The 23,955-nt window shown below is 42.3% G+C and overlaps 1 protein-coding gene across 1 annotated transcript; it reads left to right on the forward strand.

The window, feature by feature from the left end:
• Positions 1–2,141: 2,141 nt before the first annotated feature.
• pcsk6 (proprotein convertase subtilisin/kexin type 6) lies at positions 2,142–23,109 on the forward strand. The gene is made up of 21 exons (XM_083969272.1): positions 2,142–2,433; positions 5,756–5,860; positions 6,879–6,980; positions 7,059–7,202; positions 7,313–7,389; positions 8,399–8,487; positions 8,569–8,741; positions 8,828–9,040; positions 14,887–14,987; positions 16,145–16,248; positions 16,393–16,510; positions 17,754–17,942; positions 18,795–18,931; positions 19,024–19,170; positions 19,266–19,368; positions 19,494–19,690; positions 20,502–20,589; positions 20,668–20,771; positions 21,516–21,645; positions 21,731–21,843; positions 22,880–23,109. The coding sequence occupies exons 1-21, from the start codon at positions 2,275–2,277 to the stop codon at positions 22,975–22,977; spliced, it is 2,691 nt and encodes an 896-aa protein (XP_083825398.1). The 5' UTR covers positions 2,142–2,274; the 3' UTR covers positions 22,978–23,109.
• Positions 23,110–23,955: the final 846 nt, after the last annotated feature.

The following is a 23,955-nucleotide window of genomic DNA, read 5'->3' on the forward strand; positions in this document are numbered from 1 at the left end:
CCTTATCTACGGATTAAAAAAAAAAAAAAAAACACTCAGGAAAAAAGAAAAGTAAAGAAACTGCCTCCAAGCATCAAACGGTTCCGATTTAATGGCCATTTGAGCTCTGACTCAGTCCCCAATACATCTGTCAGTTTAGCTGGTAAAATGTTTGACTTGGTTTCATGTGGGCAGGCAGCTGAAGAGAAAATGTGTGGGACTGTTCTTAAACTGCCTGCTGGATTTCTAACCATTACCATTACCGCCAACTCCCACAGCGTGAGGTCCAGTTCCAATGTATTCTGTGGGGAAAATGCAAGATAACGATGCAAAGACCAATGATTGCTGGTTATAAGAAAGCAAAATTACATGCATGCTTGCATTTGTTTCACATACTAATTAGCACCTTATGTCAAAATAATGCAATGTGTATTACTCAACATGTTCTTAGCAGTGGTTGTTTGTATTTTTGAAACAGAAGAGAGGAACCACAACAGTCAGTGTGAGTCACCTGCAGCTGACTATTTATTAAAACACAAAGAGGGGCAGGTCTGGCCAGGAAACCAACCACCGACTGAGGGTAGTATACCTTTGACAAATCTAACTTCATTTATCCTTTACTTTATAATTAATTCATAACCTTTTTTCCCTGTGGGATTGCAGGTAGCATGGTTTCCCTTTCTTTGACACTGTTTTGAGTCGTTTGGAATTCAGCCTGGCTGAAACCAAAGTTGACAACCAGCCAACACCTCACTTTTATTTGTTGGGGGTCCAGTTCAATGCTTCTTCTGCCCATTCCAGTCCACTGCCCAGCTGATACCTCACCTGTTCCAGAATTTGGGGTCCATCGTTACACCATGCTTCTTTATGACCCATTAGCGGTCAGGCCAACATAAACTGTAAGAGCCACATTAAAGGGATAGTTCAACATTTTGGCAAATTGGCCCATTGCCATAATCCCTAGGTTCGTTACCTTTATTTGTCCGTGCAAGCTGTTTTTAGAACAGTGGAGCCAAGCCCCAAACTGTTCAGAGCTACGCTACGGAGGCTTGTGGAATTTCTGGATTTCCCTCATCAAATACACAATCCAACAACTCCAAAACGCTCCGGTGTACAAGTTGTGACCTGCACATTCACCACACTTTTTGAGGCAAATGCAGAGCCCTCGACAGGAACCCGCATTAGTGGTTTACCACGAAAACAACTCCATCTCATCACCTTCCTATTATCTCACAGCAGGTCACAACTTGCCCACGAGAGCATTTTGGAGTTGTTGGATTGTGTAGTAGGCTATTTGATGAGGGAAACCAAGAAATTCCACGAGCCTCCATATAGCTCTGCAGCTCACGGCCCTGCTCCACCGTTCTAAAAATAGCTTGCACCGACAATTAAGGGTAACGAACCTACCTACTGCTATGACTCTAGGGATTATGGCAATGGGCCAATTTGCCAAAAATGTTGAATTATCCCTTTAAGAATTGCTGAGCTGTATTTAGTGAACAGTGTCCCTTAGTTCATTAGATTGGGGAGCAGTTTTTGACGGGTGAACAGATTGAAGCTTGTATCTATATTCTTACTGAGCAAAGCTCCTGAAGAGTCATTTATTGCCAATAATCCTATTTAAGAAGGACTTTGATTTAGTTCGTTGTAGAATTGCCCTGTAAACCCATCACTCCCTCCTACACTTTTGAAGTATTTGGCAAAATCAGATTTGTTTGCCTGTTACCTGCAATTTCATCTAAATATTCCTTCATTCTATTTAAAAGGATTGGATTATTGTTAGGGATATAAATATTTGTGGTATTTTGCAAATTCTAGTAGGGCTTTTTGCAAACATTTGGATGAAGTAATCTGACATGTGGAAGTATGCAGGAAAGAAAGGAATTGTAAAAGATAAACAAGAAGCACTAGAATTTGCAAAATACCACAAATATTTATATCCCTAACAATAATCCAATCCTTTTAAATAGAATGAAGGAATATCTTGTTTATCTTTTACAATTCCTTTCTTTCCACATACTTCCACATGTCATCTTACTACATCCAAATGTTTGCAAAAAGCCTTCCAGTTTTTTGCGGTAAGTGTTTTCTGGGTGTTTGGAGCAGGATGTGGTTTTAACGCAGGTGGAGGCAGCAGCTTTGGTCCGCGGACTTCAGCCTCTGTGCGCTCAGCAGCGGCGGCGGCATGGAGGCACACCATGACGGACTTGACTCACTCCGAGCTGCGCAGCGCACTGAACTAAAGCTCCAGCTCCTCTCCCACGAAGCCACTGCGGTCTCGACTGCGCAGACAGGATGTTCATACTTTGGCTTCTCACCGTGTTCTCCGTTGATCTCAGTCACTCGCTTTCAGGACAGGGACACTTTGTGAACCACTGGGCGGTGCGGATCACAGGTGGCCCGGGGCAGGCTGATGACATCGCAGACAAATATGGATATATAAACTTAGGACAGGTAACCATGCACTCTGTTCCTACTGTGGATGTTTCATGTTCACTGTATAGCTGCATTGCGTAACGTTCCCTGACAGGTTTTTTTTTTATTATGACGTTAAATGATCTTTAAACACCTATAACTCTTCGGATTTTAGAAACGGTCCTAATTTAAAACAAACTAACCCACGTGACATCACGTGGATTTCTTCTAACTTTAACCCATTTAAATCAATCAAAAATGCTGAGAGGTTTAGCCGCTTTATGTGATTACCGCCCGGCCTACAAACAAGTTGTTTCTCTGGTGTTATCCAACGTTTACAGAAACAATACATGTAAAGTGGTGTCTCTGGCCTGTGTTTATCTCCCGCAGAAGAATCATTAATGTATCTGCAGCCTATTAACTTATTTACATTCATGTCTCTTGACGGGGTGATCGTTCAAAGGTGCGCTTGAACAGTCAAAGCTGAATACAGACATCATAGAGTGCTGTGTGGATGACATGTTTGTAATCCAGCCCTGACTTTATAGCATTTAATGTTCCATTCCCCCCAAAAAGTCAATGGGATTTTTCTGGTGACTTTTGGATTATTACAAATAAACTGTGCAAGCAAAACTCGTCCGTGACGCTGACACTTAGTCCAGCAGGATTTAGTGGTAGGGATGTAGGCTATAAGGAAAATCTCACATAGGCTACGTCAATAACAAGTCCTTTAATGGGTCCTTTAATTAACGTTAGTTAGTACATTATTAAGCATTAATTAACTGTTTATAGATATATTAACAATCATTATTATGTAGCCTATTATTTAGGATTAGGAAACACATTAATGTAGCCTATTAGTAAGCAGTTAATTAATGTTTACTACTCAAAGTTAATAAATTATTAAGTAATAATAAAAGTTGAATAATGTAATTAGTTATCATTATGTATGCATTACTCAGCATTAATTAACACATTAGTTTATATATCAATGCTTAATAATGTACTAACTAACGTTAATTAAGGGACCATTATTGTAAAGTGTTACCACATGTCAAAATATCAAAATTTCACCATACAATAATGCCACAGTAAGCTCCACAGTATGAATTTATTCCTATTTCGAAGGTCCAAAATAAGCAACAAAGAGCACAAATATTTGGTCAAACCAAAACAGCTTATCTGCCTCCCTCCTTCCTCTACCCACCCTCACCTGCCTCCCTCCCCCTCTCTCACCTGCCTGCCCCCACCTTCCTCCCTCCCTCCCTCCCTCCCTCCCTCCCTCACTCCACATCTGCAAAGTCTCTCTCAAGGCTCTAGCCCTCCTACCTGCTACCTGGTACTTTTTTGGCCATGCCTCAGCCAGCCGAGGCGATAATTAACGGTAGGGTTGGAGATCCTGGAAAAACGGTTCTAGCCACATTTTGAAAATACAGAAGTCAAAAGTCCCAGCTCCTTTCCTCAGACTTCTCTCTAAAGCCACGCCTTCACCTTCCTGCGGACGTAGGTGAAGACACCCAACGTGCATTGCCAGAGCTACACTGACACCCATTAGACTGGAGTGTGGCTTTCCGCGGATGTAGGTGAAGACTCTGATCGCACAGGCGAGAGGAGGGAGAGAGACGGCAATTTGATTGGGCGTAGCAGCGAATAAAAGTTGGTCTCAAGAGGCTGGGTCTCTTTCTATTTTCTGCAAGTTCTTGTAAATGTACAAAACCTCTCAAAGCCCACGACCGCCCGTTTGAGCAGTTTTTAAGCTGCTTCATTCCTGCTACAGTTCTCAAAGACCCGACCCGGTCCAATCCCGTTGTTGAAGCCTGGACCTGATGCGGCCGGACTCACAAGGATTAATTCTCGGCCGGACCGCGGGGGGAAAAAAAGAAAAAAAGAGAGAAGCCCAATTTTCGAACATTCATGCGCATTCTAGGACGCATGCTTGCAGCGCTGCGGAAACCCAGACTTTACCCGGCAACAAGAAATACTGTTTTTTCTGATTGGCTGATGTGGCGTGTGAACTGATTGAAACTGAGAGAGACTTGAGAGCCCTGGCACCAGTCAAATGCCTAAATATGATCAACAGAAGTGAAAAGCTCATTTCAAGCTATATGGTCACATGACTGAATGTCATAATGTTTGGTTTGAACTTCTTCTATAAAAGCCTCTTCTGTTAGTAACAATTTGTAAGAGTGTGAGTACAATGAGGCTGTAAAGGTGGACAGGTGTGTAGATCAGCATGTTCAACATGATGATGCTTTATGTCCCAGATAACCTCTGTAGTCTCAATCCATATTTGTGTCATTTGTGTCAGGAGCATGTCTTGCTCGTGTGTAGTGGTGGTGACTGTCCACAGAGCCTCAGTCATAGTCGTGCTGACATGACAGCAGGTTATTATGACCTCTGCTCTGAGGCCAGACAGGAGGCTGCGCTGACTTGCTATGGGAAAGAAACATAAGGGCCAAAGCTAGCTGGTTAGCGTGCTAACTGCAGCAGCAGAAAGGACATGATTGTGTCCACCTCTGGGGACAGATGTTGGCGACTAGTGAAGGAACTTTTACTCCAAGCAGACATCTGTTGAAGCTAATGTTATCAATGAAGCCTATTTACTCTCCTTACAACTGATCTCAGAGCAGCGTTCTGCCTGACAAAGGATGATCTGTTTTCTGCAGGAGGCCGCTGTCTCTGGATGCCAGCTTAGCAGTCATTGTAGTTTAAGTTGCTGTCACTGGCTGGTGTCCTGTTGACAAAGGCTTGGCAGCAGTTGGCTTTTCTGTAAAAGTCTAAAACATAACAAAACATCCAATTTGAGGCATTTCTGAAACATACTCCAACATTGCCAGCACAGAAAAAGATAAACACCAGCCAAATGAATTACATATCCCATGGTTTAAATAAGGAATTCAACATAACATGTCCATATGTGTTGGCTACAGCCTTATCATCGTATTTTCAAAATGCATAGATTATGTTTGTCACCAGCTTCCTTACTTGACCAATTCTAAACAGTAAAGCTGGCATCAAAACTCCCTCTTTATCAGTTGAGAGTCTGTAAAAGATAACAAAATATGTATGTGAGAGAATGAAGAGGGACGTTTGGAGTCAGAGTAGCAGTAGTCTGCAGGCTGACTCCTGCCTGCCAGCTGTGCACATGTGTGCAGAGAATCCTGCTCACATTTTTGGTGCAGAGTCAAGAGAGAGGATGCATATTTATTAAATGATGCAATATATTATATACAGATGACTGCAGTGTGTTTTGAATGTGGAACAGTGAGTTTTAGATCAAATCAGGGTAAAAGCCATTAAAATACTTGTGATTAGAAGCTAAATACTAATCAGATTAATTATTGGTGGTGTGTTTGATCAGATAGGAAATCTGGAGGACCATTACCACTTCTACCACAGAAGAGTGGTTCGCAGGGCTCTGTACTCCCTGAAGGGCCCCCACAGCTTCATCCATATGGATCCTAAGGTGAGTGGAGTTCAACGTACAACAGAGCAGACATGGTCACGTGCACATTTCCCCTCTTGTCTAAAACCTTCCAAGCAGAGCTGCCAACCCCAGCCACAGTTTAGAGTACAACACTGGCAGCAGTTCACAGAGGTCTGTCAAACTGTGTTCCCTTCGTTTCATCAGTCCATCAGTGGTGTGAAACTACGCTGCACTTCTGCTTATTCAACACTGAAAAGAGTGATCTCCAATTTTCTTTTGAACTTCAGCTGTTAGAAAGTTATAGAATTCTTTATAGTTATAAAAATGAACGGGTTAATGAGTTCATAAGGGGAAACAGATTCTTGGACAGAATGCCAGTGTGGCTGAGATTTTATTACAAACCATTCTGTGTTTTGTTGTGAAGCTCTCATTAGATCAAAGTGTGATGCCACATTATCCAATTAGCAAACAGCTGCAAAATAAATGTGCATTGCTAACTGTCACTCAACTGGTGAGCTCTAACACTTTTGCTCTCACAGAAAGAAGCAGTCTGACCATCTGTAATGAAACAAGCAACAAGCAGGCTTCAGGTCTGACAGCTGAGGAAAGCCAGCAGCCAGTTTCAAGAGCAGTGATTCATACATTTCTAATCAAGCCAACACATTCATATACTGATGATTTGGTATACAGAGATTGGAGGAGCCATGGACTGAACCAAAATATATTATAGTAGACTGATTCATACAATAAGCTATCTAAATGTAAGTCTGTTCAAAGGAGCCTCAGTGGGAGACTGTCTTACTCTTTCTTTTTTTTTCAAAATTATTTTTATTGAGTTTTCCTTGGATGCATTTCAACAGCGAATGTCAGGGCACAAGGAGAAAAGAAAAAGAAATAAATCTGTAAAAACAATGCCAGGGTCATACAGGAACAAATCATACCAAAACAAGTTGAATAAAATAACCATATGAAAGAAGCAGAAAAAAAAGAAAATTAAATAAAAGATATGGTCACACTCTTGTTTTACACTGTTTTCATTTCTGTGTCCGTCTTGCAGGTGGCCTGGGCCCAGCAGCAGGTAGTAAAACCAAGAGTAAAGCGGTATGCCCATAGTGGGCCAACTTTTAATGACCCTAAGTGGTCCAACATGTGGTACATTGTAAGTACAGGACACTGACTCAAATCTACTATTTCCACTTGATGAAACCTAGATGAGAGGTGATGTGTTTTTCTTCAGCACTGCAGCGACCAGAACAGCCGCTGTCGCACAGAGATGAACATCCTGTCAGCCTGGCGGCGGGGCTACACCGGCAAAAATGTGGTTGTCACCATTCTGGATGACGGCATTGAGAGAAACCACCCTGATCTTGTGCAGAACTACGTATGTGTTATCAATGCTGCAATCTACAGATATGGATGTAGGGACTTTGAGAAGCCACAGGACGATGTCGTGTACACTGACTCCTCTTTTGTCCTCAACCATTTCTACAGGACCATCTCGCGAGTTATGATGTGAATGGGAATGATCACGACCCGATGCCTCGTTATGATTCCCGCAATGAAAACATGTAAGAAAGAACCATCAGTGTCTCCACCAGTTGCACCTTTCAGTCGGCTCTAAAGATGTAGCTGCTCAGAGGAAGCCTTAAACAAATGGCTGAAGTATGGAGCCAAATTGGGGTCAAATGTTTTGTGCTTGAAAAAGTAAAATTTGAAACTGAAATTTCAAGTTTTGATCTTGAATTCCGAAAAATACATCAATGTATTCAAAATTAAAATAAATGAACAAAAAGTTTTTTCAGGTTAAATATAATTATGATCAACTCTGGTAATTCTTTTGAATAAATCATTTATATTTGGGATCATATTTCTTTCTGAAAAAAGAAAGATCTGAATCTGAAAAAAAGATTTGAAACTGTAAAAAAAAAACTAAGATCTGAATCTGAAAAGATAAAACATGCAACTGAAAGAAATAGGATCCCAAATATCAAAACATATGAAAGTGAAAAATGAAAATAAATGATTTATTCAATAGAATTACCAGAGATGATCATAATTTAACCTGAAAAAACTTTTTGCACATTTATTTTTATTTTGAATACGTTGATGTATTTTTTAAATTCAAGATCAAAACCTGAAATTTCAGTTTCAAATTTTACTTTTTCAAGTACAAAATATTTGACCCCAATTTAGCTCCATGAAGCTCTTGTCTTACATTCACACTTTAAACAGTTAACCTAACATGTGACCCCTTCCCACACCCCACACACATACACACACAAAGACGCCCCAGACTCAGGGTATGAACCTGAGGAGCCAGTGAGGTGACTGTGCTACATGTGCAGCAGAACTACACTGAAGTGTTAGGATGACATGCTCTGTCTACACCACAAAGGTTGTTGAGAAGTGTGATGCTAGAATACCTGTTGAAGACAATGCACAAATCTCTCTCCAGGTGGTGTGGTTTATACAACAGTCCTTGTCACCAGTATTTACATGGTTACAGGTTGTTTTATACTGGACATGTTCACAGGAAACAGATCCCAGCTTGTAATTCCTGCCTGTGTTCACATGTAGACATGGAACTCGGTGTGCAGGTGAAGTAGCAGCGGCTGCCAATAACTCCCATTGCATCGTTGGGGTTGCCTACGACGCTCGAATTGGAGGTACGGTTTGCTTTTCCCAACAACTGAAAAATAAATGCAGTTTTTCTTAGTCAAACATACTGTTTGTTATCGTGGACGCAGGAATTCGGATGCTGGATGGGGATGTGACTGATATAGTTGAGGCCAAGTCCCTGGGAATCCGACCGGACTACATTGACATCTACAGTGCGAGCTGGGGGCCAAAAGATGACGGCAAGACAGTGGATGGACCAGGGCCGCTAACCAAGCAGGCTTTTGAGCAAGGCATCAATAGGGTCAGATGGGAGTTGGGACTCAAAGAAAAAACAAACGTGTGTACTTTTGATTGATTTTGTAACTAAACCAATTATTCATCCATCAGGGTCGCAAAGGCCTGGGGTCCATTTTTGTGTGGGCTTCAGGTAATGGTGGCCGGCAGGGGGATCACTGCTCATGTGATGGTTACACCAGCAGTATCTACACCATCTCCATCTCCAGCACCACAGAGAATGGAAATAAGCCGTGGTACCTGGAGGCCTGCAGCTCCATCATAGCCACCACCTACAGCAGTGGAGAGTTTAATGAGAGGAAGATTGTAAGTACTGGATTCATCCACATGTAACTGCAACCATGAACCAACACATTTACAGTTCCTCGTGGTGACAGTTGACAAGTGTGGTGGCAAAAAATGTTGTTCCTTCACCAAAGTATTTAAAAAAGGATAACTGGACACGTCAGCTGTCTTTCTTGAGTTTTAATAAAAGGCATTCATGAATGGAGTCACACAACACAACTGCACAGGAGTACAGTCAGTGAGTGAGTGAGCTGAAGAGGCTCACCCGGGCGCTATCTTTATAGTTCCCAAAACACATTTGAACAACAGACAAAATATATGGCTGTGATAGCTGTGCCTGGCTCCACCGCCAGGACACAACTCCCCTTGTAAATTAACACAGAGCACCGGTCTGACCTTTAACCTGCTCTGTGTAGATTCAGTGATTTGTGTCTGGTGCATGTCATACAGGTATCAGAAAAGTATTAGCTGAATACCACTTTCCACAAAGTGAAAGGAGGTTCACTTAGTTAACATGGTTATACACCCCTTGTAAAGCATACAATGGGTTACACCAAAATTTCCCATTACACAAGTTACCGGCAGAGTGGTTCAGAGTTAATGCATGCATTTAATTACTGTCAGGTTAAAACTCTGCCAGACATCTTAAAGATGACTAGCTTCCAACAATCACTGACAGACTTGTTGGTTGTCCTTCCCTGGAATCATCCATTGTGTCTGAGGTAATCATGTCTTTTACATCTTTTAAAGGGATAGTTCAACATTTTTGGCAAATTGACCCATTGCCATAATTGCTATAGTCATAGCAGTAGGTTTGTTACCTTTATTTGTTGATGCAAGCTATTTTTTAGAACGGCCGAGCCGAGGGCAGCCGCAAGCTGCTCAGAGCTACGCTACAGAGGCTAATGGGATTTCTTGGTTTCCCTCATCAAACTCATCAAATACACAATCCAACAACTCCAAAACGCTCTGGTGGAGAAGTTGTGACCTGCACATTCACCACGCTATGAGATAATAACTGAACGTTACGAGACAGAGTTGTTTTAGAGGGAAATACAGAGACCGCTTGCTGAAAAACTGTCCCTGAAGGCAACACGCATCAGCGGTTTTGCATGAATTTACCTCTAAAACAACTCTGTCTCGTAACGTTCCGTTATTATCTCATAGTCTGGTGAATGTGCAGGTCACAACTTTTTCACCAGAGCGTTGTGGAGTTGTTGGATTGTGTATTTGATGAGTTTGATGAGGGAAACCAAGAAATCCCATGAGCCTCCGCTCCGCCGTTCTAAAAACAGCTTGCACCAACAAATAAAGGTAACGAACCTACTGCTATGACTATAGGCATTATGGCAATGGGCCAATTTGCCAAAATGTTGAACTATCCCTGTAAGTAGTTACCATCATGAAGGCAGTTTGTGAACCCAACTTCACCCAGGAGACTTGATGATTTTGATCTGAGTATTTCTTAGGAACGTATGATGGATAGGTCTGGGTTGTGGCTAGCTGGGTGGAACAGGGCGTTTGATTGGGGCTGGAACTGGGCTTAGAGCAGGAAAGCAGGTTCGTCCAGGGAGCAGAGAGTAGGGATACCCAAGGCTGGGGGTCAGGGCTGGAGGGGAGCAGACAGAGCTACAGGCAGAAGAATACTGCAAAGTCATTGACACTGGGAAACTGGTAAAAGCGCCTTTGTAACTTGTCGGTTCCATCTGATCTGACAGCTGCCGACTCTTGACAGTTTCTGCATGCAGGCATTTATGAAGTTTGCAAAATCCCTTATAGTCCCTCAACACCTGTTTTTGTCCAGTTTCCCTGAAATGCTTTCTCAATAACAGATTCCTGGCCGATTGCTGATTTTTCCAGGATCTTAATCCCTCTTCAGATAAAACAGTGTATTTTCAGCATGCTCTTTTTGTCTATAAATGACATGAAGGAGTTTTTTCCATGCAGTAAAACTTACTGGCTCACCGTTGAACACTGTTGGCTATAAGAAGCCAGCATCTTTGAATCAGTCCTTCTCCTTGATTCAGCTGTTGGTAGGTGTGAATTCCATAATGTCTGTCTGTAATGAATTAAGTTTGGACCTTTTAGCTTCAGATCAGTATTTTTCCCAGGGCTGGGCTGGGGCCTGTCTGGGAGGAGTTCACATGTTCTCCCTGTGCCTCCGTCGGTTTGCTTCAGGTTCTTCCACAGTCCAGAGACATACACAATAGGTGGATTGGGGATTCAAAATCACTGTGTGTATGTGAGTATGTGTGCCTTGTTGGTCTCTCTGTGTCAGCCTGTCACACATGATGACTTGTCCAGGGTGTATCCCACCCCCACCCTGTCAGCTGGCTCCAGCCTCCCTGCCATCCTGCATGGAGTAGCAGTATAGACAATGGATGGATGTTTCCTTTATATCTTCACATGTGTTTTGAAGCAAGTGTTTATAATTCTGACTTTCCCTTTATTTGTTAATGTCCACTAGGGTTGCAAAATTCCAGGAATTTTCAAAGTTGGAAACTTTCATTCCTCAATCATATGCACACAGCACATTGCTTACTGCAGGGCTGTTGAGGCCACACTCCCGACATGCACTGGGCTGCTAAACGCCACCCCAATTTTGGGGGCTCACTTGGTAGAGCTGCTGCCCCATGTTGAGGCTACAGTCCTCACTGCAGGCGGCCCCGGTTCGAATCCCGCATCGGGCAGCCCTTTCCTGCATGTCATTCCCCCTCTCTGCCGCCCATTTCCTGTCTCTCTCTCCACTGTGCTATCAATTAAAGGCAATAAAAAGCCCCCCAAATATATATATATTAAAAAAATTACCCCCAATTTCCAGTTAATTCCCATAAATTCCCATAATTCTCATAATTCCCATGGAAACTTTCCAATTTGGAATATTTCCAAAATTCCCCAGCTTAACTTCCCATGGAAAGTTTCTGGAAATTTACCGGAAATGTTCCGCCCCTTTGCAACCCTAATGTCCACACATGAAGCTTGAGTATCCATATTTAGTATAGCCTTGGGATAAGGCACTCATTTTATCATCATCAGATTTCTGCCACTTAAATGTTAGAACAATGAAACTGTTGTGCTCTTAAACAGACAAATAGTGAGGAATAAATTGACACAGCTTTCATGTTCATTCATGTGCATGTGTCATTTACATTACATAAGATGTACATTGCTGATCTTGCCCTGCAACAAATCAGAAGTCACAGCTTGTGTTGGTGACAGAATGCTATGCAGTTAGCCACATTGTTGAAGCTGAGCTGTATATGTGTTCATGTGTTCATGTTCTTGTTATTTGACCGATAGTCTGAAAAAACACTGTTATCATCTGTTGACCAAAGCTCTGAGACTTTTGATGTGTCATTATAGTGAGATCAGCTCCCTAGGCAACCTTCATGATGAGGTATGAGGTGAGGCATGTAGCATACTCACTGTTGTGAAGCCATCGTGTACAAAGGTTGTTACAAGGTTGTGTATACATGTGTGTGTGTGTGCGCGCGTGTGCGTGTGGATGTGTAAAGAAAGACCAAAGCTCAGAGAAAGATGTGTTTGCCCAGACAGTGGTGAGAAATGATCACATGAAAATACATGATGATCAGCGTTTACACCAGGCTGCATCACACACAGGTATTAATGCTGAGCCCTGCGGTGTGTGATAGATGATAATGAGAATCTGGTCTTGGCTTTGGCTCAGTGTCAATATAATGCTGTGGTTTAAACTAACCAGAACAAGCTCTCCCTGACTGTGTTTAAGGTGGAGGCCAGTTAAACAGTTCTTTATGTCTTCATCTCTCTGATTGTGACCTTTGAACAAAGAGGGAACCCACACACTAGCTTGAGACATGGCCAATCAAGACAAACCAAACACGTAAAACGGGCATATGTTTATTTTTGTTTCTATTCTGGACCGTGTCTGCTCTTTCTCAGGATGAAAGACGACCTCGGCCTTTTATAGATATGGGAATAAGAAACATGATGCAATATTCCTGTGGCACAACAGGAACAATACATATTTGGAATGACACCAAGTGTGTACACAACTTTACAAGTTAATACAGAAACCGTTGCATGCTTTAACTACTCTGCTACCAGCATATTTTCCGCTTTTTTCTACCCCTTTGTCTTCTGTTACTCATTACTGCCACCTGCAGGCTGCGGGGCAGGAGTGTGGAGTTCCTTCAAACGCGGAAGCTGCAGTTTCACGACTGTGTTGTTTACGTAACATTGCCACCTAGTGACTTGGACGACATTTTGTGTAGAAGTAAATGGACGGTGAATGGAGTGTCAGTACTGTATGTGAATGATCACTTTATTGACCCAGCCACACTTAGAATGATGATATTATATATCATTTTGAATACACAACTGTGTTCCTGGAGCTGCATTGTCAAATACTATAGTATAGGAACATATCCTCTATGATCTATTATGCAAATTATACACGTTAGCAGCATTAGCTTAAAATGAATATTAATATTTTCTATATAGTATATTTTTTCATACTTAAGCAACACCCCATGTTGTTTTGTCAAGCATGAATCAATGCTGCCACAAAGCGAAAAGGACATATCATGTATAATGCATGATGTGTCTTTAAGAAGACTACATGAAGTGATGTCATGGATCAGACTCATTTTACTCCAGAATATAGGAATTAAAATATATTCTGGTAGAGTGATCATGTTAGGGGCTAATTGTTTGTGTAATGATCTTAAAGAATTGAAACACACTATATCAAGTGCTGCAAGGACTTTCACTACTGGTTCTGCAGCTCAGCTCTGTTCCAATCAACTGAAACCAGCTTCTGGTATCTCTAATTACTAGGTTGTGCTGGCACAACAAGAAACAAGAAAAATGGGCTAGAAATTTGGTCCTGAAACTGTGGTCCTTAATTCAGCTCCTAGTACCCCTATGTTGTGTCTGGCACTGTTGTGAAAAACTAAGGTCCTGACGCTGCAGCCCCTGGGCCTGCAGGCACTTACTACTGGAGAGAACATCTGTTACCACTGCTACTTGAATGTTGGTGAGAACCAAGGTTCAAGGTCTATGGGCAACAGTCCAAGTTCAATAAGTTATGACCCACTGTGCGCGCCACACACACACACACACACTTAGACACAAACACACTGAGTCCAGCTGTTTCAGTGGCAGGTATACAAATATTCCACCTCTTCAGTGTAAATATGTGACGATTTCAGTTCATTTCAGTTTAGTTTGGACTCTGTGGACAGATCTGACCCAGATCAGCTCAGAGGTCTTGACAGCTGGTGACACTGTTTATTGCTTTGTAGGCCAAGTGTGTCCAGTCAGTCAGTTGGTACCGATGTCTTCTTTTTTCTCTATTTATTCTAATCTATTTTACTATCATATTCATGTATAGTTTATATGGATGTATATTTTTCTTACTTTTCTTATCTTTGTGTTATACCGCTCTTATATACCTTTATATGTCTATATATATGTATGTCTGCACTACTGGATGCTTGAATTTCCCTTGGGATGAATAAAGTATCTCTCAGTTTAGGTCTAAGAGAGAAGACGAAAGCATAGAAAACAACAAAAACATGCTGCTGAATCAGGATCAATAATCTGTGTCAAAGTAGGTGACACTTCACACAGTGAAATCTGTGACACAGATGTACTTTTACTCTGGCCTAAACACAGTAAGTACTTTTACTGTGATATTGTAGTTGCAGGAAATTTCGCTAGGTAGTACTTTTTTCCACATCTTCTAATTATCACATCCACTTTCACCATAAACTCCTCCAAGGTGGAACGACTGATTAAATGATGTCATACTAACTGAGTTAATATTTTATGTGGATGGCTTCTGTTTTTACAGACACGTCCGTGTGATTGTGCTCTCCCTGCAGGTGACCACTGACCTACGTCAGCGCTGTACTGATGGTCACACCGGCACGTCAGTCTCTGCTCCCATTGTGGCTGGAATCATAGCCCTCGCCCTGGAGGCCAAGTCAGTTCTGTTTTCTTTGTTGTCATAATCATCTCTCCCTCTGCTTCAATATCTGTGTGTTTGTCTGTCAACCATTGGTGTTTTAATTCCATTGAATATGACCTCCAGTGGTGGTCTTCATGCTTTTGGTTTGGTCAAGAGGGTTGACTTATACTATACAAATACCGGTCCGTTGCCGTCTTACCGTCAGTGTGGGTAAAATGCAAATTAGGCGTGCTGCACTTTTGGTTGTTGGAGAAATGGGGCACACTTGCACACTTACACTAGCCCACATAAACTCACACGCCAAGTGCCCAAGTGTGATCGAGTGTGCAGGCCGCTCAGTAACCGCTACAGAGGCTCATGGTATTTCCTACCGTGGATTGTGTAGGCTATTTGATGAGTTTTGCGGGAAAGCCGGAAATACCGTGACGCCAATACCAAAACGCTCTCGTGGACAAGTTGTGACCAGGGGTCTGTTTCAGGAAGCAGGCTCAACAAACTCTGAGTCAAATCCCTAGCTCCGGGTTGACTGAGCCTGAGCTGGAAAACTCAGAGTTTCCACTAATCCCGCTTTCTGGAAATGGACCCCTGCACATTCACCACGCTATGAAATGATAATAGGCCAAGTTGTTTTCGAGGTAAATGCAAAGCCGCCGATGTGCGTTCCTGTCGTTTTTCGGCAAGCAGTCTGTCTCTTTTCGGCACAACTAAACCAAAACAGCGAGTCAACGGCCCCAGACTAGAGTGAAATACCCAAGTAAGTGAGATAATTAATAACATGGCCCGCACCAAAAGGTGGCAAAGTAACTGGACTGATGAGTTTTGATTTATTTGCCGCTGAGAGCCCAGCACTAATAACTTCACAATCTCAGAACAGACAAAGCTCTGTGGACCCCCTGAAATCCCAGACCCCAGTTTGGGAACCAATGGCTTTAGAGGACTTGTGATACTGGTTTGATTCTTTTCATGGGAGATTCTAACATTTAGAACAATATAGAATCATTACCACCTTGATCCTTTAATGAATAGTTTCTCACTTCTTCCTATGTGTCTACATATGTGAATTCACTGTAAGGTCAAGTTGACCAAAGGTAGAGAAAAGTCACTGGCAGAGACAGAGAGGATGAGCCAGTGTGTGTGGTCAGATGATCTGAGCTGGGTCTCTGTTTCTGCAGCCTTCTGCTGACGTGGAGGGATGTGCAGCATCTTCTGGTGAAGACGTCCCGACCTGTCCACCTGAAAGCTGATGACTGGAAGACCAATGCTGCAGGACACAGAGGCACACTGCATTCTACCTCTATACTAACATAGTACATCCACTGGTTTATACTTGAACACTTGAAGTATAAAGATGTGGTTTTAAATAAAGTGAGGTCACGTAGGGTCTCATACTCTCCTTCTTTGCTCTGGGTTTGGTGATCAGTCAGCCACCTGTATGGTTTTGGTCTGGTGGATGCAGAGGCCATGGTACTGGAGGCTGCAAAGTGGAGGACGGTTCCTTCTCATCACACCTGCAGTAAGAAGCCTGAGCGACGCACCAGGTGAGGTGAGGGGCCGGTAGGTGCAGTGTGTCAGCTGGAAAAAACTCAACCTGGTTGGGCACAGGAACATAGACTCACCTCATGGGATCCCAACTGGACAACACCTGTTTGAAATTATATTACTTTATCTATTACATCAAAGGTTTTTGTTAAAGATTTACCATAAATATCTCCAAGACATCCATCATGAGACACGTGCACCCTCTGCTCATGTACTTTACATGGACATCAATATATATAACACTTTACTTGAATAGGTATTCATAAGATTGACTAAAAACTGTCATAACCATGACATAACAGCTGTCATAAACATCAATGAATACTTATGACAGCTGTCGTTAAGTGTCATTCGGTAAGTTATGTCACTTTTAATGCAAAGTTGACATTGTTTGAGATGTTTTTGTTCTGACAACTTGACATAAAGACAATTTAAAGCAGAAGTAAGTGATATATTTGTGTTAATATAAGTCTTAAATAGTTATATCTTCCGACAGCAATCACTTACATAGAGTGTTTGGACCGAAACACGGGTCTGTCAGTCACTCTGCTCTGCTCTGAGCCGAGGAGAAAACATTTATCGTATCCTACAGTTTTTATCCAATGAGGAGAGAGAACGGCATGAAGGGCTGTGTGTGCAGCCAAGGGACGCCGTGAATGTGGTGACGTAGGGACGAGGACTGTTATGGTGCGTTCAAGGCAGCCCGTAACTCGTGTTTTTCCGACCTGTGAAGTCGTACCAGTTCGATCTGGTACGAGTTCACGGGTCGGAAGTTACGAGTGGCCGTTATAGTGACTTTCACAGGTAAAACAGGTCGGAAAAACACGAGTGGGTTGCCTGGAACGCTACAAAGTCGTAAGTTGTGACTTGAAGCTGTAATTTACGGTTTCAAAAGCCTGCCTGGAACGCAGCATTAGCCAAAACGACCGGATCGCTTACTTCTGCTTTAAACTGTCATAGCAGACCTAATTGCCAAACTTTAAAAATGATGTCAAGTTCTCATAACAAGGAACATCTCAAATAATGTCAACTTTGCATCAAAAGTGACATAACTTACCGAATTACACTTAACGACAGCTGTCATAAGTATTCATTGATGTTTATGACAGCTGTTATGTCATGGTTATGACAGTTTATGTCAGTCTTATGAATACCTATTCAAGTAAAGTGTTACCATATAATTCTAATGGCTAAGATGTAATCTTCATGATACACGTGCTAACACTGATGATCTATGCTCAGGTACATCCATGCTGGTCAGAGTGTAAACAGCAGCATCACCACATCCGGATGTTCAGAAGATCCCGAGCATCACGTGGACTACCTGGAGCATGTGGTGGTCAAGGTTCTGATAGCCCACCCACGACGAGGAGACCTGGAGATCAACCTCATCTCTCCACTGGGGACGAGAACACAGCTGCTGGCCAAGAGGTGAGAGCTGAACTATGTGCACTGATGTACAGTTTAGGTCTGACTGTATATGAAGATCATGGTGGCCTTTTATCAAATAGTCCAGTGGTTCTGGTTCTATCCGCAGAGGTCTGAACCGTTTTCATGATAGTTTTTTATTAAATACTGTTTACACTGTTGTCTGTGAGGTAAGCGTATTGTTTTTTTGGGAAAACCCATGATGATGGACCAATAAACCAACACACAGTCCCTATCATCCCACTGGCACAACAAAATAGAACAACTAACTACACTGTATAATGGTTATCTTGACACATGAAGCAAATACTCAGAACTACTTGCGCTTTTGAAGTCACTCTGCCGAGCAGCCGTGTCTGGAATGTAGTTCCAGCTACGCATTTGCCCCGAAAACAACTCTGTTTCGTAATGTTCCATTATTATCTCATAGCGTGGTGAATGTGCATGTCACAACTTGTCCACCAGAGTTCCAAACAGTTTTGGAATTGTTGGATTGTGTATTTGATGAGTTTGATGAGGGAAAGGCGTTAGTACCACGCACCGTGCAGAGCTCACGTCTCTGCCCCGCCGATCTAAAAACAGTTTGCACCCACAATTAAAGGTAATGAACCTAGGGATTATGGCAATAGGTGAATTTTCTTGAAATATCCCTTTAACCAGGTCAAAGATTACAGTCACTGGGCATTTTGGTTCGGTAGGATCAAAATAGTGTGGCAGCACAGGAAGTAAAGTCGTAACTAAGTCTGTTTCTTGATAGTCGATGCACATAGTGGATCATTATCTTCAAACCTGCAGAAAGAAGAAGGATGTGTGTACATCACCTTATCTGCCCCCCTCTTGCCCCACTGTCCACAGGAAGTTTGACAGCTCCAGCGAGGGCTTCAGGGACTGGCAGTTCATGACAGTTCATTTTTGGGGTGAGAGGGCAGAAGGCACATGGACTCTAGAGATTATTGACTCACCGTCAAAGCCACGTAACCCCGAGGTACTGGGTAAGGTCCAACCACACATACACTCAGGTTCACATTTACATTAAACTCAAAAGATGTATCACGATTATTATCATGATTGCTCCTCGACTCAGGCAACCTCAAAGAATGGACACTGATCCTTTATGGCACATCTCAGGACCCTTACCAGCCCCACGGAGGTCAGCATGCCTCCTCCAGGGGTTTGGAGATCCCAGAGCCAGAGGAGCTCCTGGAGGAGTCGGAGGAAGACGAGTACAATGGTGAGAAGATCCAAACACCTCATGGTCCTCACACACTGACAGTGGTGGTGGTGGTGGTGGTGTTGTTGATCATAATCCATGTGGTGTCCATCAAGGACCTTGCCACAGTGAATGTGGAGACCAGGGCTGTGACGGACCAGATGCTGACCACTGTCTCAACTGTGTCCACTTCAGCTCAGGCAGCCTGAGAAGTGGAAGGTAAGGGGCAGACCAGCAGATGTTATAGCTTCTTAGCTGATTGTTTTGGTTCCCACAATCTCTCTCTCACATTAGCTGCAGTTTTTTTTGTGCCAACTGCCTTTGTCCCCTCTCTGTCTGTGGAGAAAATGTGTGAGCCACTGTCCACTGGGACACTACGAGGACACAGCGTCCCGCCGCTGTCGACGCTGCTTTAGAGGCTGCGAGAGATGCGAGGGTCGATTACCAGGAGACTGTCTCTCCTGTCGACGAGGTCTTTACCTCAACACGCTCAACTCCAGCTGCGTGGAGACCTGCCCCACAGGCTACTTTGCTGACCAGAGTAAGTTCACACATCTAGTTCTTGTTTTTATTTTATTTTTTAAATAACTGATTATGTATAGTCACATCCATCAGGGCTTCACAACCTTTCTCTCACATTGTCAGTTTTCCTGTTGGCTGTGGGCTTAGTTTCAGCCTAGTGCAGGTTTCAGAATGTTGTGACTCTGTATGTAGTGAGCAGGGCCGCTGCTAGGAATTCTGGGCCCCCTAAAAGAATACTAAAGTGGGCCCCTGTCCCCTTACTTTTCCACTTTTTTTCTTAGACTACGTATGTATTATCATTTTTTATTTACTTTGTTTTGATGCTAATGCAGCGTTACTGAGTATTAGTCAGGGTTTTATGCAGAATAATTCAGTCATACAAAGATTAGACTACTGTACTTGGGTTTCTTGTGGGCCCTACTTGGTGGTGGGCCCCTAGAATTATCTTCACCTTTCCCCCCTATCCACCTTTTTCCGAACGTCAAAAACATAAGCCGGTTTTGCTCTTCCAGTGGAATTTTATGTTTACGTTTCCATGGGTAGTCGCGGTAAATGCATGTTTTTTTGTCTTTTTCAATGAAAATCTGTAAAACGCATGGATCATCACACCAGCTTTTACAGTAACAATGGATATCACACAAATTGACATCCGTGTTAAAAGCCAGCGTTAATAGATCCATGCGTTTACCGCAACTATGACAACGACTGAAAACCATGGAAATGTAAACGTACAATTCCACTGGAAATGCAAAACCGGCTTCCGGTTTTGACCATAGATGACGTGGAAACTTGTGGATACAACGGTCCTGAGTGTGTGTTGTTTGTGGCAGATCAGAGACAGTGTCTGAGGTGTCACGACACCTGTATGAGATGCCTAATGTACGCAGACAGATGCAGCGCCTGCAGTGAAGGCTACAGGTACATAAACACACATGGTAATATTTGAGCTTTTATTATTAAGAAATATTGTAACGTAGCTGTGGTTTTTGTTTGCAGTCTGGCAGGGATGACTTGTGTTCCTGAATGCACCAATGGAACCTTTTTTCACCTGGAGGAGATGACGTGCAGCTCATGCCATTCCTCCTGCAGGACTTGTACAGGTCAGTGTGTTTGTATTTGCAGAATCCTGAGAGAAACAGACCTGTGATTAAAAAGATTCAAGTGTAGGTGTAGTCCAGTAATTTTAAGCCAAAAAAGGGGTCAACGTTGAACAAATTGCAACAGAAGCAAACTCAACTGATTTTGTATCTTCAACATGTCCTGAGTGAGGGAAAAAAAGCCTCGAAGAATCCCATTAGGGGAAAGTTTCGAAAAAGACCCAAATATAGCCCATTCATACGCCTATTAATTATTTTTCTCACCTGAATAGGGTACAATTTTTAACCTTTAGATATCTCCATGAAAATTACTGAGTTGATTCCTTACATTAAGAAAAACAAAAAATGTATTACAAGTTTTTTGAAATTCTTTGTTAACATGAGCAAATTTGCATAAATTTGCATAAACTCCACCGTTTTGACGGCACATGTATATAAAGGTGCTGTGGTGGTACCAGCTTGAAAATTGGAATGAGTTGACTCCAGAGGTTCATAAAGGGACCAGTAATTTTCATGGAGATGTCTAAAGGTTAAAAAGTTTACCCTATAGGCTATATTTGGGTCTTTTTCAAAACTTTCCCCTAATGGGATTCTTCGGGGCTTTTTTTTCCCTCACTCAGGACATGTTGAGGATACAAAATCAGTTGAGTTTGCTTCTGTTGCAATTTGTTCAACCTTTTTTCATAAAATGACTGGACTAGCTGCTGTAATATATGACCCAGTGACCTGCAGGTTTCAATCTTGCAGGGCCAGGTAAGGAGGAGTGTATCCAGTGTGCTGGGGGCTACATGCAGCAGGGCTGGAGGTGTGTGCACACCTGTTCTCCTGGCTACTACTCTGGAGAGGCAGCAGGAGTCCCTCATAAACTGTGTCACAGGTGAGTGACTCACAGACACCACTGACTCAATCATTTGCTGATCTCAGATCTGTTCTGCTGGCTTCATGTTGCTCTGTGGCTCCAGGTGTGAAGAGAACTGTCTGAGCTGCACCGGCCCGGGAACAACCTGCATCAGATGCAGAGAGGGTTACAGTCTGGTCAGCAGGACATGTATCGTGAATGCATCATGTAGTAACGGTGAGTTTGAGGTTCAGAGCCACAGCTGATGTAGTGAGGATGTCGGTTCTTGGCTTCAAGTCTGGACATGAACAGCCTTAAAGGGATATTTCAACATTTTGGCAAATCTATTGCCATAATTCCTATAGTTTTAGCAGTAGGTTCATTACCTTTAATTGTCGGTGCAAGCTGTTTTTAGATCGGCGGGGCAGAGACGTGAGCTGCTCAGCTAACGCAACGGAGGCATATGGTATTTCCATCTCAAACTCATGAAATACACAATCCCGTGGACATCTCCTGGACAAGTTGTGACCTGCACATTCGCCACGCTATGAAATAATAAAGGAACGTTACGAGAGTTGTTTTCGAGGCAAATGCAGCCAAAACTACAGTCCAGACACGGCTGCTGGGTGGAGTGATTTCAAAAGCACAAGTAGTTCTGAGTATTTGCTTCATGTGTCAAGATAACCATATTATACAGTGTAGTCAGTTGTTCTATTTTGTTGTGCCAGTGGTGTGGTTCATGGGATGATAGGGACTGTGTGTTGGTTTATTGGTCCATCATCATGGGTTTTTCTCATAGCGTGGTGAATGTGCAGGTCACAACTTGCCCACAAGAGCGTTTTGGAGTTGTTGGATTGTGTATTTGATGGGGGAAACGTGGAAATACTGTGCACCTCCGTAGCGTTAGCTGAACAACCTGCATCTCTGCCCCGCCAATCTAAAAACAGCTTGTACCAACAATAAAAGGTAACAAACCTACTGCTATTACTATAGAGATTATGATAATGGTCAAATTTGCCAAAATGTTGAAATATCCCTTTAAGCTGCCTCTGGGCCTTAATACAACGCATTCCATCCAGTCTATTTGAGATGAAGGTGTGGAAGGATCTATTGCAGTTTGGAAGTGATAGCTGGGAAACATGAGGGTTTTTTTGTTGTAAAGTCATTCTCTGTGTTATCCTGAGTCATAGGTTTTTCAGTTTATCATATTGAACTTGTCAGACTGTGAAGTTCGTGTATTCTCAGTATTGTGCTGATTCTCTGTCCCTGTCAGCTGATGAGGTCTTCTGTGACATGGTCAAGTCCAACCGTCTCTGTGAGAAGAAGCTCTACCGTCAGTTCTGCTGCCGTACCTGTCTGATGAACGGATGATACACCCGCTGCTCTCCCACTCTTTATCAGGGTTAAACCTAACTTAGTTATCATATATCATTTAAAGTTAAAATGACTTTTAATTGTGCTTTTCAGCAAAATGTAACAGGGCATTAAACACATCTCTTTGAGTGAAGCTCTTCAGTTGTTTTTCTGCAAGTGTTAAAGGTCTGAGGTCTGATTTAAAGGTACAATATGTGGAATGTGTACAAATACTGAAATGTGTAAATGTACAAACTGCATAATGATGTATGACCTACTGTTTAAAACATTGTTTATTCATATACTGGGATGAATGGAGCTCAATCTAAACTGTGACAAAGAGAGAAATAAATCTTTTTTAGTCAGTTTTAGTCTGGTATTTCCACCCACAGTTCACAGCAGTAGCAAAGAAGAACAATAAATAATGGTTAGCGAGACAGACAAACCATATTTTTAAGACCTAAATGACATTATATGTATAAAGAGGTGCAAACGGTATTTAAAACATCCTCTTTTGTTGTTTTAAAGACTATTTTAGACTGACTTGTCTGGTCAGAAGATGTGTACTCACCTTTTCTGTGTGAATGGCAGCAGCACAGGAGGCAAAGTAAGAAAATAATCATATGAAATGATTAATAGTGGTCAATTTCAATTTCAATTTGATGTTTTCAGAAGAAAACACATTTTTTTATAAATCCACTGTAGATGGATCAAATATTTAATATTTATCATTCTTTTGTGGTTACACCATTTGACATTTTCAGGGCATTCAGTCTTACTTTTGTTTAAAAGTGGTTCAATTTAATTTCAAATGGCATAAAACCAACATGAATAAAAAATGTATATTATAACAAATCTGATACATGCTTTTAAAACATTTATTTAAAACAACTTTTTATTTGACACTCACTGAAATAGGGTCACACAATAACAAAAATGACTGTCTTCATATTGTGTAGACTCATACAATGGACTAAGTCACTTTGTTTCCAGGTC

The sequence above is a fragment of the Trachurus trachurus genome, assembly GCF_905171665.1.
Source record: "Trachurus trachurus genome assembly, chromosome: 3".
Classification (NCBI taxonomy): domain Eukaryota; kingdom Metazoa; phylum Chordata; class Actinopteri; order Carangiformes; family Carangidae; genus Trachurus; species Trachurus trachurus.